We start from the raw sequence: 19150 nt of genomic DNA on the forward strand, positions 1-19150 counted from the left end.
GGGGTTATATAAAATGTTACAGTACCACAACATGAACAGAACCCCCACTTGTGGGAAGCATATTCTCAATGATGTTTTCTGTACGTTATTAGCATTTTAGATGTAAATGTGGTGGTGATGTTCCAGAGAGTGGCTAATCTGTAAACGGCCTGATGCAGCTCATAAGAAAACAATGCACATTTGGCATCACAAGCACCATCTGTCTTATAGATTTCAAGCCTCTGCTGATAAGAGTTGGCTTGTAGAAGAGCTGGAAAAAATGTCTGCTTCTAGTTTTTGTGAACTGTTTATCGCCCCTATGCTAATTCATATACACTGTGTACACAAAACATGACAGACTGACCTGGTGAATCCAGGTTTAAGCTAGGATCCCTTATTGATGTCACTTGTAAATAAAGGTTAAATAAAAAATAGTTAAATCCACTTCAATCAGTGTAGAGGAAGGGGAGGAGACATGTTGAAGGATTTTTAAGCCTTGAGACAATTGAGACATGGATTGTGTGCCATTCAGAGTGTGAATGAGCAAGACAAAAGATTGAAGTGCCTTTGAACAGGGTATGGTAGTAGGTGCCATGCGCACCAGTTTGAGTGTGTCAAGAACTGCGATGCTGCTGGGTTTTTTCCACACTCAACAGTTTACCATGTCTATCAAGAATGGTCCACCACCCAAAGGACATCCAGCCAACTTGACACAACTGTGGGAAGCATTGGAGTCAACATGGGCCAGCATCCCTGTAGAACGCTTTTGACGCCTTGTAGATTCCATGCCCTGGCGTTTTGAGGCTGTCCTGAGGGCAAAGGGGGTGCAACTCTATTAGGAAAGGTGTTCCTAATGTTTTATACACTCCGTGTAGTTCTATTGTAAAAATGGCAAGCGGAGAGATTGCCTTTTGGCTAAAAGAGCTTGTCTGCAAAAAACACTCTCAATTAGAATGTTCTGCTGGTGAGAATGTTCCATTACGTAACGAACCAACTTGAACAGACCACTGTGCAACAACAAACTGTGTAATTGGTCTGGTAAATACAATGTCTCACTCCATTGTCTGTTTTTGGAGTTGTTCGCTCGCTGATACTAAATTGAGAATCATCTAAAATTCCCAATGATGTGGTAGTTCATTTGATTTTTGTAAATGTATGGTAATTGAGGGAGAACAGCTGAATCAAGGCTTGAACCCAGGGCAAGTAAACTACCTCCCAAAAAGGTCAAGATCTTTTGGTAGAGGACATATCCTCCCAATTATTATACAGTGCACTTATCGTAATCCTTTATAAATAGAAACTGGCTTAAATTGAGAGCTAATGTTACATTTTACAATGCTGTCGCCATGATTTGATTAAGATGATCCTTGTAGAACACTATTGCTGAATTTAAAAAGTATAGTCCAAGTCCATCAATCATATTTCTATCTTTTTTTTTACATTTCTTGACTTTTTATACAGGTTCCAGCGAGGGACCGCATGAACGAAAATACTTATAAGCAAGGTTAGTTGGATCAAGTATCTATGAATGTGAACAACAGGTTGAAGGTCGTACAATGCCCGCCTAGGGATCCTTTCTCCCATCTCACGGGATGGGGGTTACCCTGTGTGTCATTCAACTGGTTTCCTAAATTATGATAACTAAGTAATGCTTGTCTCAAGGTAACACATTCCTAGACGCTAACTACTTTTAGCTCCTATTGACAATAGTATCTTCTGGCCTGGGGAGTTTTGTTAAAAGCCCAGACGCACATTCTGAACGCTAAAATGTATCACTTGCGGTACAGTTTTTGAAACATAAAGAACTTATCTTTCATATCAGCAAGAAATAATTATACTTTTTTAAAGATTAAATTACTACATACCTTTTTATAGGGTTAGGGTTCCCACACGGCCATATTTGCATTTTACAGTGCTTGTTTACTAAAAAAATCACATTTTATTTGTCACATGCGCAGGTGTAGACTACCATGAAATGCTTACTTACGTGTCCTTTCCCAACAATACAAAGTTAAAAACTATGATTTTTTTTCTAAATAAAATATAGTAACGCAATAAAATGACAATAATGAGGCTATATACAAGGAGTACCGGTACCAAGTCAATGTACAGTGGTACGAGGAAGTTGAGGTAATATGTAGAGTGTGTGTGTGTATAGAGTACGTATGTATACAGTACCAGTCAAATGTTTGGACACACCTACTCATTCCAGGGCTTTCTTTATTTTTACTATTTTCTACATTGTAGAATAATAGTGAAGACATCAAAACTATGAAATAACACATGGAATCATGTAACCAAAAAAGTGTTAAACAAATCAAAATATGTTTTAGATTTTAGATTCTTCAAAGTAGCCACCCTTTGCCTTGATGACAGCTTTGCACACTTTTGACATTCTCTCAACCAGCTTCACCTGGAATGCTTTTCCAATAGTCTTGAAGGAGTTCCCACAAATGCTGAGCACCTGTTGGCTGTTTTTCCTTGACTCTGCGGTCCAACTCATCCCAGACCAGGGTTGAGGTCGGGAGATTGTGGATGCCAGGTCATCTGATACAGCACTCCATCCCTCTCCTTGGTTAAATAGCCCTTACACAGCCTGGAGGTGTGTTGGGACATTGTCCTGTTGAAAAACAAATGATAGTCCCACTAAGCACACACCAGATGGGATGGCGTATCGCTGCAGAATGCTGTGGTAGTAGCCATGCTGGGTAAGTGTGCCTTGAATTCTAAATATATCACAGATGGTGTCACCAGCAAAGCACCATCACACCCCCTCCACCATGCTTCATGGTGGGAACTACACATCCGGAGATCATCCGTTCACCTACTCTGTTTCTCACAAAGACACGCCGGTTGGAACCAAAAATCTGAAATTTGGACTCATCACACTAAAGGACAGATTTACAACGGTCTAATTGCTCATGTTTCTTGGCCCAAGCAAGTCTCTTCTTATTGGTGTCCTTTAGGGCTGGTTTCTTTGCAGCAATTCGACTATGAAGGCCTGATTCACACAGTCTCCTCTGAACAGTTGATGATGAGGATGTGTCTGTTGCTTGAACTCTGTGAAGCATTTATTTGGGCTGCAATTTTTGAAGCTGGTAACTCTAATGAACTTATCTGTGTCTTACTTTCCTGTGGCAGTCCTTTATGAGAGCCAGTTCTATCATAGCGCTTGATGGTTTTTGCGACTGCACTTGAAGAAACTTTAAAAATTATTGAAATTTTCAAGATTGACAGACCTTCATGTCTTAAAGTAATGGTAGAGTGTCATTTCTCTTTGTTTATTTGAGCTGTTATTGCCATAATATGTGCTTGGTCTTTTTCCAAATAGTGCTATCTTCTGTATACCACCCCTACCTTGTCACACCACAATTTATTGGCTCAAATGCATTTTAAGAAGGAAAGAAATTCCACAAATTAACTTTTAACAAGGAAAACCTGTTAATTGAAATGCAGTCCAGGTGACTACCTCATGATGCTGTTTGAGAGAGCGCCAAGAGTGTGTAAAGCTGTCATTAAGCTGGCTACTTTGAAGAATCTCTAATATAAAATGCATTTTGATTGGTTTAACAATTTTTTTGTTATTACATGACTCCATATGTGTTATTTCATAGTTGTGATGTCTTCACTATTATTCTACAATGTAGAAAATAGTTTTTTTAAATAAAGAAAAACCCTTGAATGAGTAGGTGTGTCCAAACTTTTGACTGGTATTGTACATGTAGGTAGGGGAAAAAGTGACTAGGCAATCAGGATAGATAATAAACAGTAGCAGAAGCGTGTGTGAATGTGTGTCTATGTGAGCTCGTATGTGGTATCAATAATATGCATGTGTGTGAGCGTTTGCAATGTTGGCGTGTCCATGTAGTATGTGTAAGTGTGTGGGTAGAGTCCAGTGTGTGTGCATAGAGGAAGTGCAAGAGAGTAAGTGCAACAAAAAAAGGGGGGATGCAAATAGTCCGGGTAGCCATTTGAGTAACTGTTCAGCAGTCTTGTAGCTGGGGGTAGAAGCTGTTCAGGAGCCTTTTGGTCCCAGACTTGGTGCTGCGGTTCCGCTTGCCATGCGGTAGCAGATGGAACAGTCTTTGACACTTGGGGGGCTGTAGTCTTCGACCATTTTTAGGGCCTTCCTCTGACACCGCCTGGTATAGAGGTCCTAGATGGCAGGGAGCTCTGCCCCAGTGATGTACTCGGTCATACGCACTACCTTCTGTAGCACCTTGCGGTCGGATGCCAAGCAGTTGCCATACCCAAGCAGTGATGAAGCCAGTCAAGATGCTCTCAGTGGTGCAGCTTTAGAATTTTTTAGGATCTGAGGGCCCATGCCAAATCTTTTCAGCCTTCTGAGGGGGAATAGGTGTTGTGCCCTCTTCATGAATGTGCAGTGGTTGAAAAAGTATCCGATTGTCATTAACAGTTTTTTTAATCAAAAGTAAATGTAATTACTTAAATACTAAGTATCAAAAGTCAAATTAAAAATAATTTAAAATACCTTATATTAAGCAAACTAGACTGCACTTTATTATTTTTACAGATAGCCAGGGTTACACCAACACTCAGACATAATTTCCAAATGAAGCATGTGTGTTTAGTGAGTCCACCAGATCAGAGGCAGTAGGGATGACCAGGGATGTTCTCTTGATAAGTGCATGAATTGGACCATTTTCTGTTCCTGCTAAGCATTCAAATGTAACAAGTGGATGTCAGGGAAAATGTATGGAGTAAATTTAGAAATGTAGTGAAGTAAAAATAGTCAAACATATAAATATTAAAGTACAGATGCCCCCCAAAAACGATTTAAGTAGTAATTCAAAGTATTTTTACTTAAGTACTTTACACCACTGCGTTTGTGTGTTTCGACCATGATGGGTTGCACCCCTGAAGAGCACCCATGTTGGGGATGTGGCGGATGTGCTGTTGCCTACCCTCACCACCTGGGGGCGTCCCATCAGGATGTCCAGGATCCAGCTGCAGAGGTTGGTGTTCAATGACGTGAGCAATGACCAGCCTTTCAAAACATTTCTTGGCTACAGATGTGAGTGCTATTTTTATTTTACCTTTATTTAACCAGGTAGGCCAGTTGATAACAAGTTCTTATCTACAACTGCGAACCGGCCAAGATAAAGCAAAGCAGTGCGAGAAAAACAACAGATTTACATATGGGATAAACAAACGTACAGTCAGTAATACAATAGAAATATCTATATACAGTGTGTGCAAATGTAGTAAGATTAGAGAGGTAAGGCAATAAATAGGCCATAGTGGTGAAATAGTTAGCATTAACACTGGAGTGATAGATGTGCAGATGATGATGTGCAAGTAAAGATACTGGGGTGCAAAAGAGCAAAAATAAATAACAATATGGGGATGAGGTAGTCAGGTGGGCTATTTACAGATGGGCTGTGTACAGGTGCAATGATCGGTAAGCTGCTATGACAGCTGATGCTTACAGTTAGAGAGGGAGATATAAGACTCCAGCTTCAGTGATTTTTGCAATTCGTTCCAGTCATTGGCAGCAGAGAACTGGAAGGAAAGGCGGCCAAAGGAGGAGTTAGCTTTGGGGATGACCAGTGAAATATATCTGATGGAGCGCGCCCTACTGGTGGGTGTTGCTATGGTGACCAGTGAGCTGAGATAAGGCAGGGCTTTACTTAGCAAAGACTTGTAGATGGCCTGGAGCCAGTGGATTTTTGCGACGAATATGAAGCGAGGGCCAGCCAACGAGAGCATACAGGTCGCAGTGGTGAGTAGTATATGGGGCTTTGGTGACAAAGCGGATGGCACTGTGATAGACTACATCCAATTTGCTGTGTAGAGTGTTGGAGGCTATTTTGTAAATTACATCGCTGAAGTCAAGGATCGGTAGGATAGTCCGTTTTACGAGGGTATGTTTAGTGGCATAAGTGAAGGAGGCTTTGTTGTGAAATAGGAAGCCGATTCTAGATAAAATTTTGGATTGGAGATCAGAACCGTCCAGAGTAGTGATGCTAGTTGGGCGTGCGGGTACGGGCAGCGATCGGTTGAAGAGCATGCATTTAGTTTTCCTTGCATTTAAGAGCAGTTGGAAGCCACGGAAGGAGTGTTGTATGGCATTGAAGCTTGTCTAGAGGTTTGTTAACACAGTGTCCAAAGAAGAGCCAGAAGTATACAGAATGGTGTCGTCTGCGTAGAGGTGGATCAGAGAATCACCAGCAGCAAGAGCGACATCATTGATATATACAGAGAAAAGAGTCGGCCTGAGAATTGAACTCTGTGGCACCCCCATAGAGACTGCCAGAGGTCCGGACAACAGGCCCACCGATTTGACACACTGAACTCTATCTGAGAAGTACTTGGTGAACCAGGCAAGACAGCTATGGGGCGATAGTCATTTAGACTGGTTACCTTGGCATTCTTGGGCACAGGGACTATATGGTGGTCTGCTTGAAACATGTAGGTATTACAGACTGGGTCAAGGAGAGGTTGAAAATATCAGGGAAGACACTTGCCAGCTGGTCAGAGCATGCTCTCCATATGCATCCTGGTAATCCGTCTGGTCCAGCGGCCTTGTGAATGTTAAAACCTGTGTAAAGGTCTATTGGCTACGGTGTGTCTAATCACACGGTCATCCAGAACAGCATGGTTCAGTCTAGCCCTTGATCATGACTCTCAGTTCCATTACACAGTCATTGGACAAAGGCGTCTTCTGTAGGGGGGAGTTTTGTTAAGAGCCACGGCACCCATCTCTTGCGGTACGGTTTCGGAAGCATAAGGACCTCATGTTTCATATCGGCGAGAAATAATAAAAAAAATGGAAAAAGGTTAAATTGATACACACCTTCATAGCGTTAGTGTTCCCACACTGCTATGTTTCCATGTTACAGTGCTTGTTTACAGAAAACTGACGGAAGTGGACAACCCGTGATAAGTATCTACAGTATCTGCATCTCCAAACACCTGTGCGTAAACGGAAGACAGATGCCACAAACGTATTGTCACTGAAAAATACTGTTGTCTGCAATGGTGGTAAAACAGATTAAAACAGTGTACAGTAAGTGTGTATTTTGATTTGTGAAATTATTTTGATTTGAAAGTAAAGGGATTTATGTTTCTAGAACTGTTCGCCAATTGAGAATCGATACACGTTTAGATTGAGTATTTGGCTGTTTTGGATTCCAGAGCCAATACGAGTAACGTTAGGCTCCTTTAGTCCAATATTGGGCTTGGTTCAGTGTTGCTTGCCTCGAAGCGAGCATAGAAGGCATTTAGCTCGTCTGGCTCACGTCACTGGACATCTTGCGGTTGTGTTTCACCTTGTAATGCATGATAGTTTGCAATCCCTGCCACTCTGACAGGCATCAGAGCTGGTGTAGTAGGATTCGATCTTAGTCCTGTATTGATGCATTTCCTGTTTGGTGGTTTGTTGGAGGGCATAGCGGGAATTCTTAAAAGCATCCGGAATAGTGTCCTGCTCCTTGAAAGCGGCAGCATTAGCTTAGTGCAGATGTTGCCTGGAATCCATGGATTCTGGTTGGGATATGTATGTACGGTCATTGTGGGGACGTCGTCGTTGATGCACTTTAATGAAGCCAGGGACTGATGTGGTAAACTCCTCAGTGCCATCGGCTGAATCCCAGAACATATTCCAGTCTGTGCTAGAAAAACAGCCCTGTAGTTTAGGACCACTTGCGTATTGAGTGTGTCACTGCTTCTTACTGTTTTTTTTGGGGGGAGGGGGGCTTGAAAGCAGGAATTAGGAGGATAGAGTTATGGTCAGATTTGCCAAATGGAGGGCGAGGGAGAGCTTTGTATGGAGTAAATGTGATCTAAAGTTGTTATCACCTTAAGTTGCACAGGTGACATGCTGGTAGAAATTAGGTAAAATTGATTTTAGTTTTCTTGCATTAAAATCACCGGCCACTAGGAGCACCACCTCTGGTTGAGCATTTTCTTGTTGGCTTATGGCCCTATACAGCTTGTTGATGGCAGTCTTAGTGCCAGCTTCTTCAGAATCACCTTGATAGGATAGTCTCAAACGGAGCTCGTCCAGTTTATTCTCCAGTGATTGCTGGTTCGCCAAAATAATGGAGGGTAGAGGTGGTTTATACACTCGCTGATGTAGTCTAATCGTATCCCACAAGACGGCCTCTACAACGCCGCCTCTTCATTTTTCGAGTGTCAGGGATTTGGGCCTGGTCCGGATGAGCATTATGTCCTTGGCTGCCAACTCTTTGAAGTATAAATCCTCATCCAAATCAAGGTTAGTGATCGCTGTTCTGATGTCCGAAAGCTTTTTATGGTCATATGAAATGATGGCGGAAACATTACATACAAAAAAAGTTAAGATCAACTCAAAAAAGACCAATTGTTCCGGAGCCCTGTAAAACGGCTGCCATTCCCTCCAGCTCCACTCTAAAAAGACAAAAGATACTATGCTAATACTATGCTAATTACCTATCTGTGTTTTAGAACACCTGTGTGTCAACGGAAGATGGATGCTACAAAGGTGTTGTCACAAAAAAATACTGTTTGCTGTAAGTGTTAAAACGGTGTACAGTAAGTGTATATTTTGGATTTGTGAAATTATTTTGATGTGATATGAAAGAGAGCTTTATGTTTATTGAACCGTACCTCAATTGACAATCAACTCACGTTTAGATGGATTATTTGGATGTTTTTGCTACCAGAGCCAATTCGCCTCTGAACAGAACATGTAAGGTCCTTGGACAATAAGGAGTAAGGTTAGGCTCCTTTTGTCCATTATCGGGCTAGTCTCAGTGGTTTGTAAAATTATGCAACATTACAATATTTGAAATGGTTACATTATTTGTCCTGGTCTGCAATGGAAGTGAAGATTCACAACTATTCGTTACAACCATATGCACCAACTACCGATGTTATGTTGATAGCTACTTTGTATCTACCTTGTTGATACATTGTACTTCATGTTCTCGTGAAATTACTACGTAGGGGGTGAGGCGTGGTTGCAGAGGGAGGAGAGGAGTCAGGATCCTTTTAGTTGAGAACGACGCACGACACATTTGAACATTTAACTAGCTATTGTGTCTGGTACAGTTCATTAGTTAGTGAAAGGTGAATTGGTGCTAGAGCACCTACAGCGTTATCATTCGGTACATTTTACTTGAATCGACCTACATAGGCTACGGCGCTGAGGATATGAGTATGGCGGCACTTCCCGAGGTCCGTGGACTTCAGACTGATGAGGTAAATATTTAGCTAGCCAATTAACTAACTGGGCAGACAAATGCCGTTATATCCAAGTGTTTTAGCTAAAGTGTCATTACATTTCTTTGGGTATTGTCAACCAAGCTGTCAGTTGGACAGTCAAGTCCCACCATACCTATATCCATTTTATCGAAGCAACGTTAGCCAGCCAGCTAGCTAGCTAGTTAGCATGTGTAACAGTTGATGGTCACGGAGTACGTCATCAGCTATCTGGTAGCTGTCATCTTCGTATAGGCCTACTGTTGATTAATTAGCTAGCTAACGCACACTTTTGACAACCAATATATAAAACAATACATTAATTGAAGGATTATTAACTAACCATGTCATTTGGCTATAAACTCAGAGCATTGCCCAAAGGAGTCACGTGAGTTAAAGTCATTGTTAATGTGGCCTAAATTGATCTTGAACGTTTGAGATCAAATGAGTATCCACGTGGAAAAACACAATTTTTGATAAATTACTCACATTTCCCTGTGAGTCATTTACAGTAAGTGACATTCATGTAGCGAACATCATTAACCTGATATTTACAGATTTGCATTTGGGAAGTATTCAGACCCCATGACTTTTCCCACATTTTGTTATGTTATGCCATATTCTAAAATGGATTAAATAAATACTCAGCAATCTACACATAGTACCCCATAATGACAAAGCCAGATCAGGTTTTGACATTTTTGCAAATGTATAAAAAAAAATCCCCAGAAACCTTATTTACATAAGTATTCAAACCCTTTGAGCTCGAAATCAAGCTCAGGTGCATCCTGTTTCCATTGATCATCCTTGATCTTTCTACAACTTGATTGGAGTCCATCTGTGGTAAATTCAATTGATTAGACATGATTTGGGAAGGCACATACTTGTCTATATAAGGTCCCAGTGCATGTCAGAGGAAAAACCAAGTCACGAGGTCGAAGGAATTGTCCGTAGAGCGCCAAGACAGGGTTATGTCGAGGCATAGATCTGGGCAATGTTACCAAAAAATGTCTGCTGCATTTTAGGTCCCCAAGAACACAGTGGCCTCCATCATTCGTAAAAGGAAGAAGTTTGGAACCATTAAGACTTGTCCTAGAGCTGGCCCCCTGCCAAACAGCAATCGGGGGCGAAGGGCGTTGTTCAGGGAGGTGACCAAGAACCCGATGGTCACTCTGAAAGAGCTCCAGATTTCCTCTGTGGAGATGGGAGAACCTTTCAGATGGACAACCATCTCTGCAGCACTCCACCAATCAGGTCTTTATGGTAGAGTGGCCAGACGGAAGCCACTCCTCAGTAAAATGCATATGACAGCTCGCTTGAAATTAGCCAGAAACTAGATTATCTGGTCTGAAACCAAGATTGAACTGTTTGGCCTAAATGCCAAGCATCACTTCTGGAGAACCTGGCACCATCCCTACGGTGAAGCGTGGTGGTGAAATCATTCTGTGGGGATGTTTTTCTGCGGCAGGGACTGGGAGACTAGTCGGGTTCGAGGGAAAGATGAACGGCGCAAAATACAGTGGTTTCCTTGATGAAATCCTCCTCAGGACCTCAGATTGGGGTGAAGGTTCACCTTCCAACAGGACAATGACCCTAAGCACACAGCCAAGACATCGCAGGAGTGGCTTCGGGACAATTCTCTGAGTGGCCCGGACTTGAACCCGATCAAACATCTCTGGAGAGACCTGAAAATAGCTGCACAGCGACACTCCCCATCCAACCTGACAGAGCTTGAGAGGATCTGCAGAGAAGAAGGGGAGAAACTCTCCAAATACAGGTGTGCCAAGCATGCAGCGTCATACCCAAGAAGACTCAAGTCTGTAATTGCTGTCAATGGTGCTTCAACATAGTCCTGAGTAAAGGGTCTGAATACTTAAGTAATTGTGATAATTCCGTTTATTTTTTTTATACATTTGCAAAAATGTCTAAACCTGCTTTTGCTTTGACATTATGGGGTATTGTGTGTAGATTGATGAGGGGGAAAAAACGATGTAATCAATTTTAGAGTAAGACTTACGTAACAATGTGGAAAAAGTCAAGGGATCTGAATACTTTCCGAATGCACTGTAAGCAGCTAATAATGTGATTTATGTCCTTATTGTGTTTTTTTTTTCCAGAATGAGGCTAGAATTCTGAGAGTGAAAGTCATAGCTGGAATTGGTTTGGCCAAGAAAGATATCCTTGGAGCCAGGTCAGTCTTGATTTTGAGGAAAATATGTCTTTAAATGGATAATCCAATCTATCAGTATCACTTAAACAAATTCAGGAGATTATTTGCTTATGGTATTACAGCGAACGTTGGGACATAGAAGTGACTCTCATATTAGCGAGGATCGCTTCACTGCCCCCTCCGAACGCAAAATCACATCACCGTACTTTGACCGCTCAGGCCTTTCAGTCGGATGCAATCCCAATTCTGAAACCAATTTAACGAACAGCGGTACAGAGAAGCAAACCCAGGTCATTGGTGTCAAATACAAAAATCCTATGCATCGCACCCATAGGGTTAACCCACTTGGTTGGAATTGTAACCAGGCTCATGTTAGCGAGCTTTGCTTCAGTATCTTTGTATAATTCTGGCGTCTCATGTTATCAAAATGCAGTGTACTATCTTTGATATACTCCCTTTTTAGGAAACATGCTTTTGGCCATGTTATATCATAAAATACTAAATGATAATTCTACATGATCCTTAGTGTGGACTGTGGACCCTTCCTAACTTAGTGGACTCCTAAATCAGGATTGTGTTTTGCCCAAAACACATCTAGAGTTCATAAGCAGGTTTATTGCCCCAATCATTTTACACATCTACCCACTTCATTATAAACAGCAAACTGATTGTCAGTTTATACTGTAAACACTTGGTAATGAGCCCATGTGTGTGTGGAACCTTTTATTTATTTAGTCAACATTGTGGACCTAGTGGTGTGCATGCATACTATACTATATGGTTGTTGAAGGCCCTGTGCATTCAGAAATACAAACTTATTTATTCAACTTGAGCACAAAACCCTGAGACTTGCAAAATCATCTTCAAAATGTCCTGTTCCACTGACAGAAAATAGTTGCTGTGGTCCTGTTTTGCATTGTTGAATGGAAGGTTCAGCACCATAGCAGTGGGTTGAAAGACAGCCTTGTGTTGTCCTGCTTTGAAGATAGGATATTCTTATTTATATTAAGTAGGCTTGCGTCATCTTCCATGCGTTCCTTAAATTGTCCACTCGCCGTAGACCGTACTGTAACTGTCCTATGCAACCTTAAGATGGCGCTATAATCAGGAGTACTGTGCCCTTGAATACAGTAGATGCTTCAGAATCTCCAGGCTCTTTCCGCTAAATAGCCCACCATCATTTCCACTCATGTCAGCAGTGCCGAATAAACACTACTTTTCGACACGTCCATTGTATTGGGGCGCCAGGTAGCCTAGTGGTTAGTATTGGACGGTTGCAAGATCGAATCCCTGAGCTGACAAGGTAAAAATCTGTCGTTCTGCCCCTGAACAAGGGAGTTAACCCACTGTTCCTTGGCCATCATTGAAAATAAGAATTTGTTCTTAACCAACTTGCCTAGTTAAATAAAGGTAAATAAAAAATTGTAAAAGATCCGTGTTTTTTCAGTGCAACTATTTATACTTCTGATGACATCATTGGTTTGTGCTCCATATGGCCTGTGGGATAAAACTGTTTCATGCTGAGATGTTTCCTCGTTTGATCTTTGTCCACACCAAGGGACAGAGACATCAAATTGAGCCTTGTATTTTCCTTTTCTACCACAGTGATCCATATACAAGAGTGTCCCTTTATGACCCTGTCAATGGAGATCTAACAAGTCTTCAGACTAAAACAATTAAAAAGGTGAGTAACTGCGACAGCAGAATAAGTACAGAGCATTTATTTGTTTGTTTTGTAAGTATCCTATTTACATTTAAATACATTGTCTTTTCCAGACATTGGACCCGAAGTGGAATGAGGAATTATTTTTCAGGGTAAGTCAAATGTATGATAAAAAGAGCATTGTTTGTGTGTGTAGTTGCAGTTTTACCCAGGGCTCTGAGGACCGTTAAGACTCAACCTTTCTATTTCTTTATTTCTCTCTTGATCTCATCTCTTTTTGCTGCATGCCTCCATGTCATATGGACAATTAACTAGATCCGTATTTCCTAGCCCTAATGGCCCAGTAATATGTTCTCTATTAGTGTTTGAAGCTGCTCCAGATTCTCACTGGGAGGTTAACATTTCACAAACAGCAAGTTAAAAGTCAGAACGCAAAACCTTTTTATGTTCATGTCTGCATACGTGTCGTTATTATTTTTTACAATGTTTACCGGTGTCTGTACATAATCGGCACCAACAGGAAGTTCTCCACTGTTGGGCGTTGTGATTGGTCAGTAAGACTCACCCAGCATCCTGTGTAGGTATTGTTGCCCCTGGCTCCTTTCTTGGGCATGTAAACACAGCTTGATTAAATGTTGAACTGAGGGTGTGAAACAGCCTCAGTGAGTCAGTTGGTGTTGGCGTGAGTCCTTGCTCTGACGTTTTTGTGTGGAAAGCTGCGTATGCCAAGGTCCTTCTGTCCTGATTGTTTTTCATTAGGTTGATCCTCTATTTTGGAGGAGCAGACATAAATATTCACAACCCTTTTTTAGTAGCTATGGGAGCACAGATATTAATTTGAATTGTTAGTGTACCTTGAGACCTGAAGTTCAAGGGCACAATTCAAAAGCTGGATCTTTTGCTGACGGAGGTTGAATTCGTTATTTCAACAAACATACTTTGAAAAATAATAGTTTGTTAGGGTGGTGGTTTCCTAAGCTTATTGTGGTTGCAAAAATGTAATCTTGATGGAGAAAACCACAGTTTCTGCATGTGGAGGAAAAGCATAGAGCGGGGTAACTTCTACCTGCATCTGGTTGTACCACATAGCAAGAGACTTAGTCCATCTCGCCAGGAGACTGAGGGAGATATTTGAAATGTTTTCATTCCTCTGGCCATGGATATTGATCAGGAAGCTTTTGTGTGTGTGTGTGTATATAGTTGCACACATTGTCAAATATCCACTATGTTTAAGCCTTAGAAACGTATTAGCCATATCTAGAAATGATGGCAGTGTTGCACAATGTCTCATTGCCCTGGACTGTGATTCAACACTCTCCCAGTCTTATGAAATTAAAAAAAAAAAACATGTCACCATGCCATTTGAGATTTCTCCATCTCCTACAGTCTATTCAGGGCTTTTCTCCATCATGGTGTCTTGGTACTGTAAATCAGTACTCAGTGGATTCTCCTTAGACGGATACAGCTCTTGTAACACTAACAGCTCCCTGCACTTTGTTTTACTTGTCCCTATTGTGAATATTGTTATGTTTATGCCTGCCCTGGAAATCTTTAGAACCTTTTTGATAAAATAACATGCGTTCAAACCAATATTAAAAGATATTTTAAAACACCTGACTCCCTAGCCTGTCTCTTATCTGTATCTTTTGATTGTTCTTTTGAAGTTAATCATATATAATAAAGTAAACAAGTTATATTTGCCGAACGCACTCTCCCATATATTCTACAGGAGTTGCGGCCTATTTGGCCCACCTTACCAACGTGGCAGTGTCAATAATGGCTTCACTTAGCAAGCGGGCCCATTTTTAACAAAAACACATTTCATTTCCCAGTAGTCATGACATGACCTGGGGGCGGTGGCTTTACCACCCTGTCAGGGGAATCGTGACTATCTTTCACTGTGCGCCCCTTCCCAGCTCTGTCAGGTGGTTTTCTGACGTATTTTAGTTATAGATAAATCTCTCTGTTTTAAGCATTGTGAGGAGATACACCTATATTTGAAAATATTTATGTAAAATAAAAAAGGTGTATTCTGTGTCAAATGGGATGGGTTTTGTAATTAAAGCTGGGTGTCAGCAGATGGAGGATCCAGTTAGCTTTCATTAGCCCAGTTAGCGATGGATTTAAATAATAGCCATGTGTGGTGTGAAACCTACTAGTTTTCAAGGACCTCTTTTACAGTAGGAAGTGCTTGGGATGTTTTTGCTAGTACAAATATATTTTTCTGGTCCTCCTTTTCCCATTTTAAAACGAATGAATACAAAGAAGCTCCATATGCAGTCTGTTCCACTGAGCCTTTCCCTTTGTCCTATTGTACCTTCATTTTGTCTAGGTATTCCCAAACTGGGGTACGCGTAATGCCGTCGGGTGTACGCCTCATATTTTTTCCGAAGAGTCCATTTATATTTTCCAAACAGGCTATACATTTGGCTGAGTTTTTTTTCTCACCTGAGTAGCCTCGTTTCACTGCCAAAAATCAAATTAAACCATCTAGTGTTCACCGAAATAACAACACAATGTCAAATACAGGTAGCCTAGTCAAATAATTAACATCCAGTCACATTAACCGTTACTCTCTTGCGGGAATTCCACTAACGGTCCATATGTAGCCAAACGTAGCTGCTGGTCATTCTGGTTTCTCGAAAATGGTTTTAAAAAAGTAAGTCCCGCGTCCATAGAAACACATAACAGCTCTACTGATAGTACTGCTACTGCCAGCACTACTGCACCTGTCGACGACACAAGTTGTTCTGCTTCCACAAGCACATCCAATGCAAGCATCAGTAATTCTACATTTGCTGTTAGCCCAGCTAGCATGAGCACTGATAGTTGTGAATCTGATGCAGCTGAAGAGCTACTGCCCCTTTACCTGGGAAAGCACAGACAAAGAAGTGCAAATATGATAACTACATTGATTTGGGGTACACTTATATTGGGAGTAGTGCCTGTTATTTGTGCAGAAGTACTATCTCACAACAAGGGGAAACCTTCACTCTTGCGCAGACATTTAGAAACAAAACATGCCAATTTGAAAAATAAGCCACGAGTTTTTTTGAGTGAAAATTTAGATGACTTTCGAGTAGTAAGACATGTATAAAAGCAACAGATACCATTTAATAAGAAGGGGCTAGATGCGTCCTATATGGTGAGCTACCAAGTGGCTAGGACAGGCAAGCCCCATACTATTGTGGAGGAATTAATTATTCCTGCTGCCACGGATATAGCTGGGACAATGCTGGGAGGTAAGGTAAGCTGTCCAGCACTAAATTAAATAGTGTGTAATTATGTTGGATGCGCGTAGTCTGTCCTTGCTGTCCCCAGTCCACCAGGCCGTGCTGCTGCTCCAGTTTCAACTGTTCTGCCTTATTATTATTCGACCATGCTGGTCATTTATGAACATTTGAACATCTTGGCCATGTTCTGTTATCTCTACCCGGCACAGCCAGAAGAGGACTGGCCACCCCACAGCCTGGTTCCTCTCTAGGTTTCTTCCTAGGTTTTGGCCTTTCTAGGGAGTTTTTCCTAACCACCGTGCTTCTACACCTGCATTGCTTGCTGTTTGGGGTTTTAGGCTGGGTTTCTGTACAGCACTTTGAGATATCAGCTGATGTACGAAGGGCTATATAAATAAATTTGATTTGAAAAAAAAGCTATATACAAACAATGGCTTCATCAAACAACAGTTTCACAAAGCATCAGTGACATGGCAGGAGATGTTTTGATACAATTACTGCTTCACATACAAGCCACTGAATTATATGCATTACAGCTGGATGAGTCAACAGACGTGGTGGCCTGGCACAGCTCCTGGTATGTGTCCATTAAGTTTATGGTGGTCAATTAAGGAAGACATCCTCTTCTGGAAACAAGGACAACAGGAGAGGATATTTTTAAAGTGCTGGACAGCTTTGTGACATCAAATGGACTTTGGTGGTCAAGAAGTGTTGGTATCTGTACTGATGGTGCAAAAGCCATGACAGGGAGACACCCGACACCGCATGGGTACACTGCAGCATCCACCGAGAGGCTCTTGCTGCCAAAGGAATGCCTGACAGCTTGAAAGACGTTTTGGACATTACAGTGAAAATGGTTAACTTTGTTAAAGCAAGGCCCCTGAACTCTTGTGTATTTTCTGCACAATGCAATGATATGGGCAGCGACCATGTAGCGCATTTTACAACATACAGAAGTGTGCTGGTTATCAAGGGGCAAAGTATTGACACTTTTTTTTTGGAATTGATAGACGAGCTTAAAGATTTCCCTACTGACCATAATTTTCACAATGACGTTTCTCACACGACTGGCCTATCTGGGTGATGTTTTTTTTCTCACCTGAATGATCTGAATCTAGGATTACAAGGACTCTCCTCAGCTTCATTCAAAGTGTGGGACAAAATTAACGCTCTGTCAACATTACAAGGACAACACACAGGTCTTTCCATCATTGTATGATTTTTTTGTGTGTAAATGAACTCAAGCTTACGGACATTGTCAAATGTAATATAGTGAAGCACCTGAGTGAGTTGGGTGCGCAATTACGTAGGTACTTAACCGAAACGGATGACACAAACAACTGGATTCGTTATCCCTTTCATGCCCTGCCTCCAGTCCACTTACCGATATCTGAACGAGAGTGCCTCATCGAAATTGCAACAAGCGGTTCTGCAAAATTTTTATTTATTCCGAAGCCACTGCCAGATTTCTGGATTAGGCTGTGCTCAGACTATACCTCCTTGGCAAATTGTGCTGTTAAGACACTGATGCCCCTTGCTACCACGTACAGTGCCTTGCGAAAGTATTCGGCCCCCTTGAACTTTGCGACCTTTTGCCACATTTCAGGCTTCAAACATAAAGATATAAAACTGTATTTTTTTGTGAAGAATCAACAACAAGTGGGACACAATCATGAAGTGGAACGACATTTATTGGATATTTCAAACTTTTTTAACAAATCAAAAACTGAAAAATTGGGCGTGCAAAATTATTCAGCCCCCTTAAGTTAATACTTTGTAGCGCCACCTTTTGCTGCGATTACAGCTGTAAGTTGCTTGGGGTATGTCTCTATCAGTTTTGCACATCGAGAGACTGACATTTTTTCCCATTCCTCCTTGCAAAACAGCTCGAGCTCAGTGAGGTTGGATGGGGAGCATTTGTGAACAGCAGTTTTCAGTTCTTTCCACAGATTCTCGATTGGATTCAGGTCTGGACTTTGACTTGGCCATTCTAACACCTGGATATGTTTATTTTTGAACCATTCCATTGTAGATTTTGCTTTATGTTTTGGATCATTGTATTGTTGGAAGACAAATCTCCGTCCCAGTCTCAGGTCTTTTGCAGACTCCATCAGGTTTTCTTCCAGAATGGTCCTGTATTTTGCTCCATCCATCTTCCCATCAATTTTAACCATCTTCCCTGTCCCTGCTGAAGAAAAGCAGGCCCAAACCATGATGCTGCCACCACCATGTTTGACAGTGGAGATGGTGTGTTCAGGGTGATGAGCTGTGTTGCTTTTACGCCAAACATAACGTTTTGCATTGTTGGCAAAAAGTTCAATTTTGGTTTCATCTGACCAGAGCACCTTCTTCCACATGTTTGGTGTGTCTCCCAGGTGGCTTGTGGCAAACTTTAAACGACACTTTTTATGGATATCTTCAAGAAATTGCTTTCTTCTTGCCACTCTTCCATAAAGGCCAGATTTGTGCAATATATGACTGATTGTTGTCCTATGGACAGAGTCTCCCACCTCAGCTGTAGATCTCTGCAGTTCATCCAGAGTGATCATGGGCCTCTTGGCTGCATCTCTGATCATTCTTCTCCTTGTATGAGCTGAAAGTTTAGAGGGACAGCCAGGTCTTGGTAGATTTGCAGTGGTCTGATACTCCTTCCATTTCAATATTATCGCTTGCACAGTGCTCCTTGGGTTGTTTAAAGCTTGGGAAATATTTTTGTATCCAAATCCGGCTTTAAATTTCTTCACAACAGTATCTCGGACCTGCCTGGTGTGTTCCTTGTTCTTCATGATGCTCTCTGCGCTTTTAACGGACCTCTGAGACTATCACAGTGCAGGTGCATTTATACGGAGACTTGATTACACACAGGTGGATTGTATTTATCATCATTAGTCATTTAGGTCA

The 19150-nt window shown here is 41.5% G+C and overlaps 1 protein-coding gene across 1 annotated transcript in view; it reads left to right on the top strand.

Annotated features, from left to right (window-relative positions):
- The first annotated feature begins 8938 nt into the window (after positions 1-8938).
- The window catches only part of LOC135549356 (E3 ubiquitin-protein ligase NEDD4-like), a 51249-nt gene continuing 41037 nt past the window's right edge, over positions 8939-19150 (top strand). Inside the window, 4 exon segments of the mRNA XM_064979353.1 lie at positions 8939-9183; positions 11301-11374; positions 12959-13037; positions 13130-13168. Of these exon segments, the coding sequence (XP_064835425.1) occupies positions 9136-9183; positions 11301-11374; positions 12959-13037; positions 13130-13168 (240 nt within the window). The 5' untranslated portion in view covers positions 8939-9135.

Source organism: Oncorhynchus masou, chromosome 1, assembly GCF_036934945.1.
Source record: "Oncorhynchus masou masou isolate Uvic2021 chromosome 1, UVic_Omas_1.1, whole genome shotgun sequence".
Taxonomy (NCBI): domain Eukaryota; kingdom Metazoa; phylum Chordata; class Actinopteri; order Salmoniformes; family Salmonidae; genus Oncorhynchus; species Oncorhynchus masou.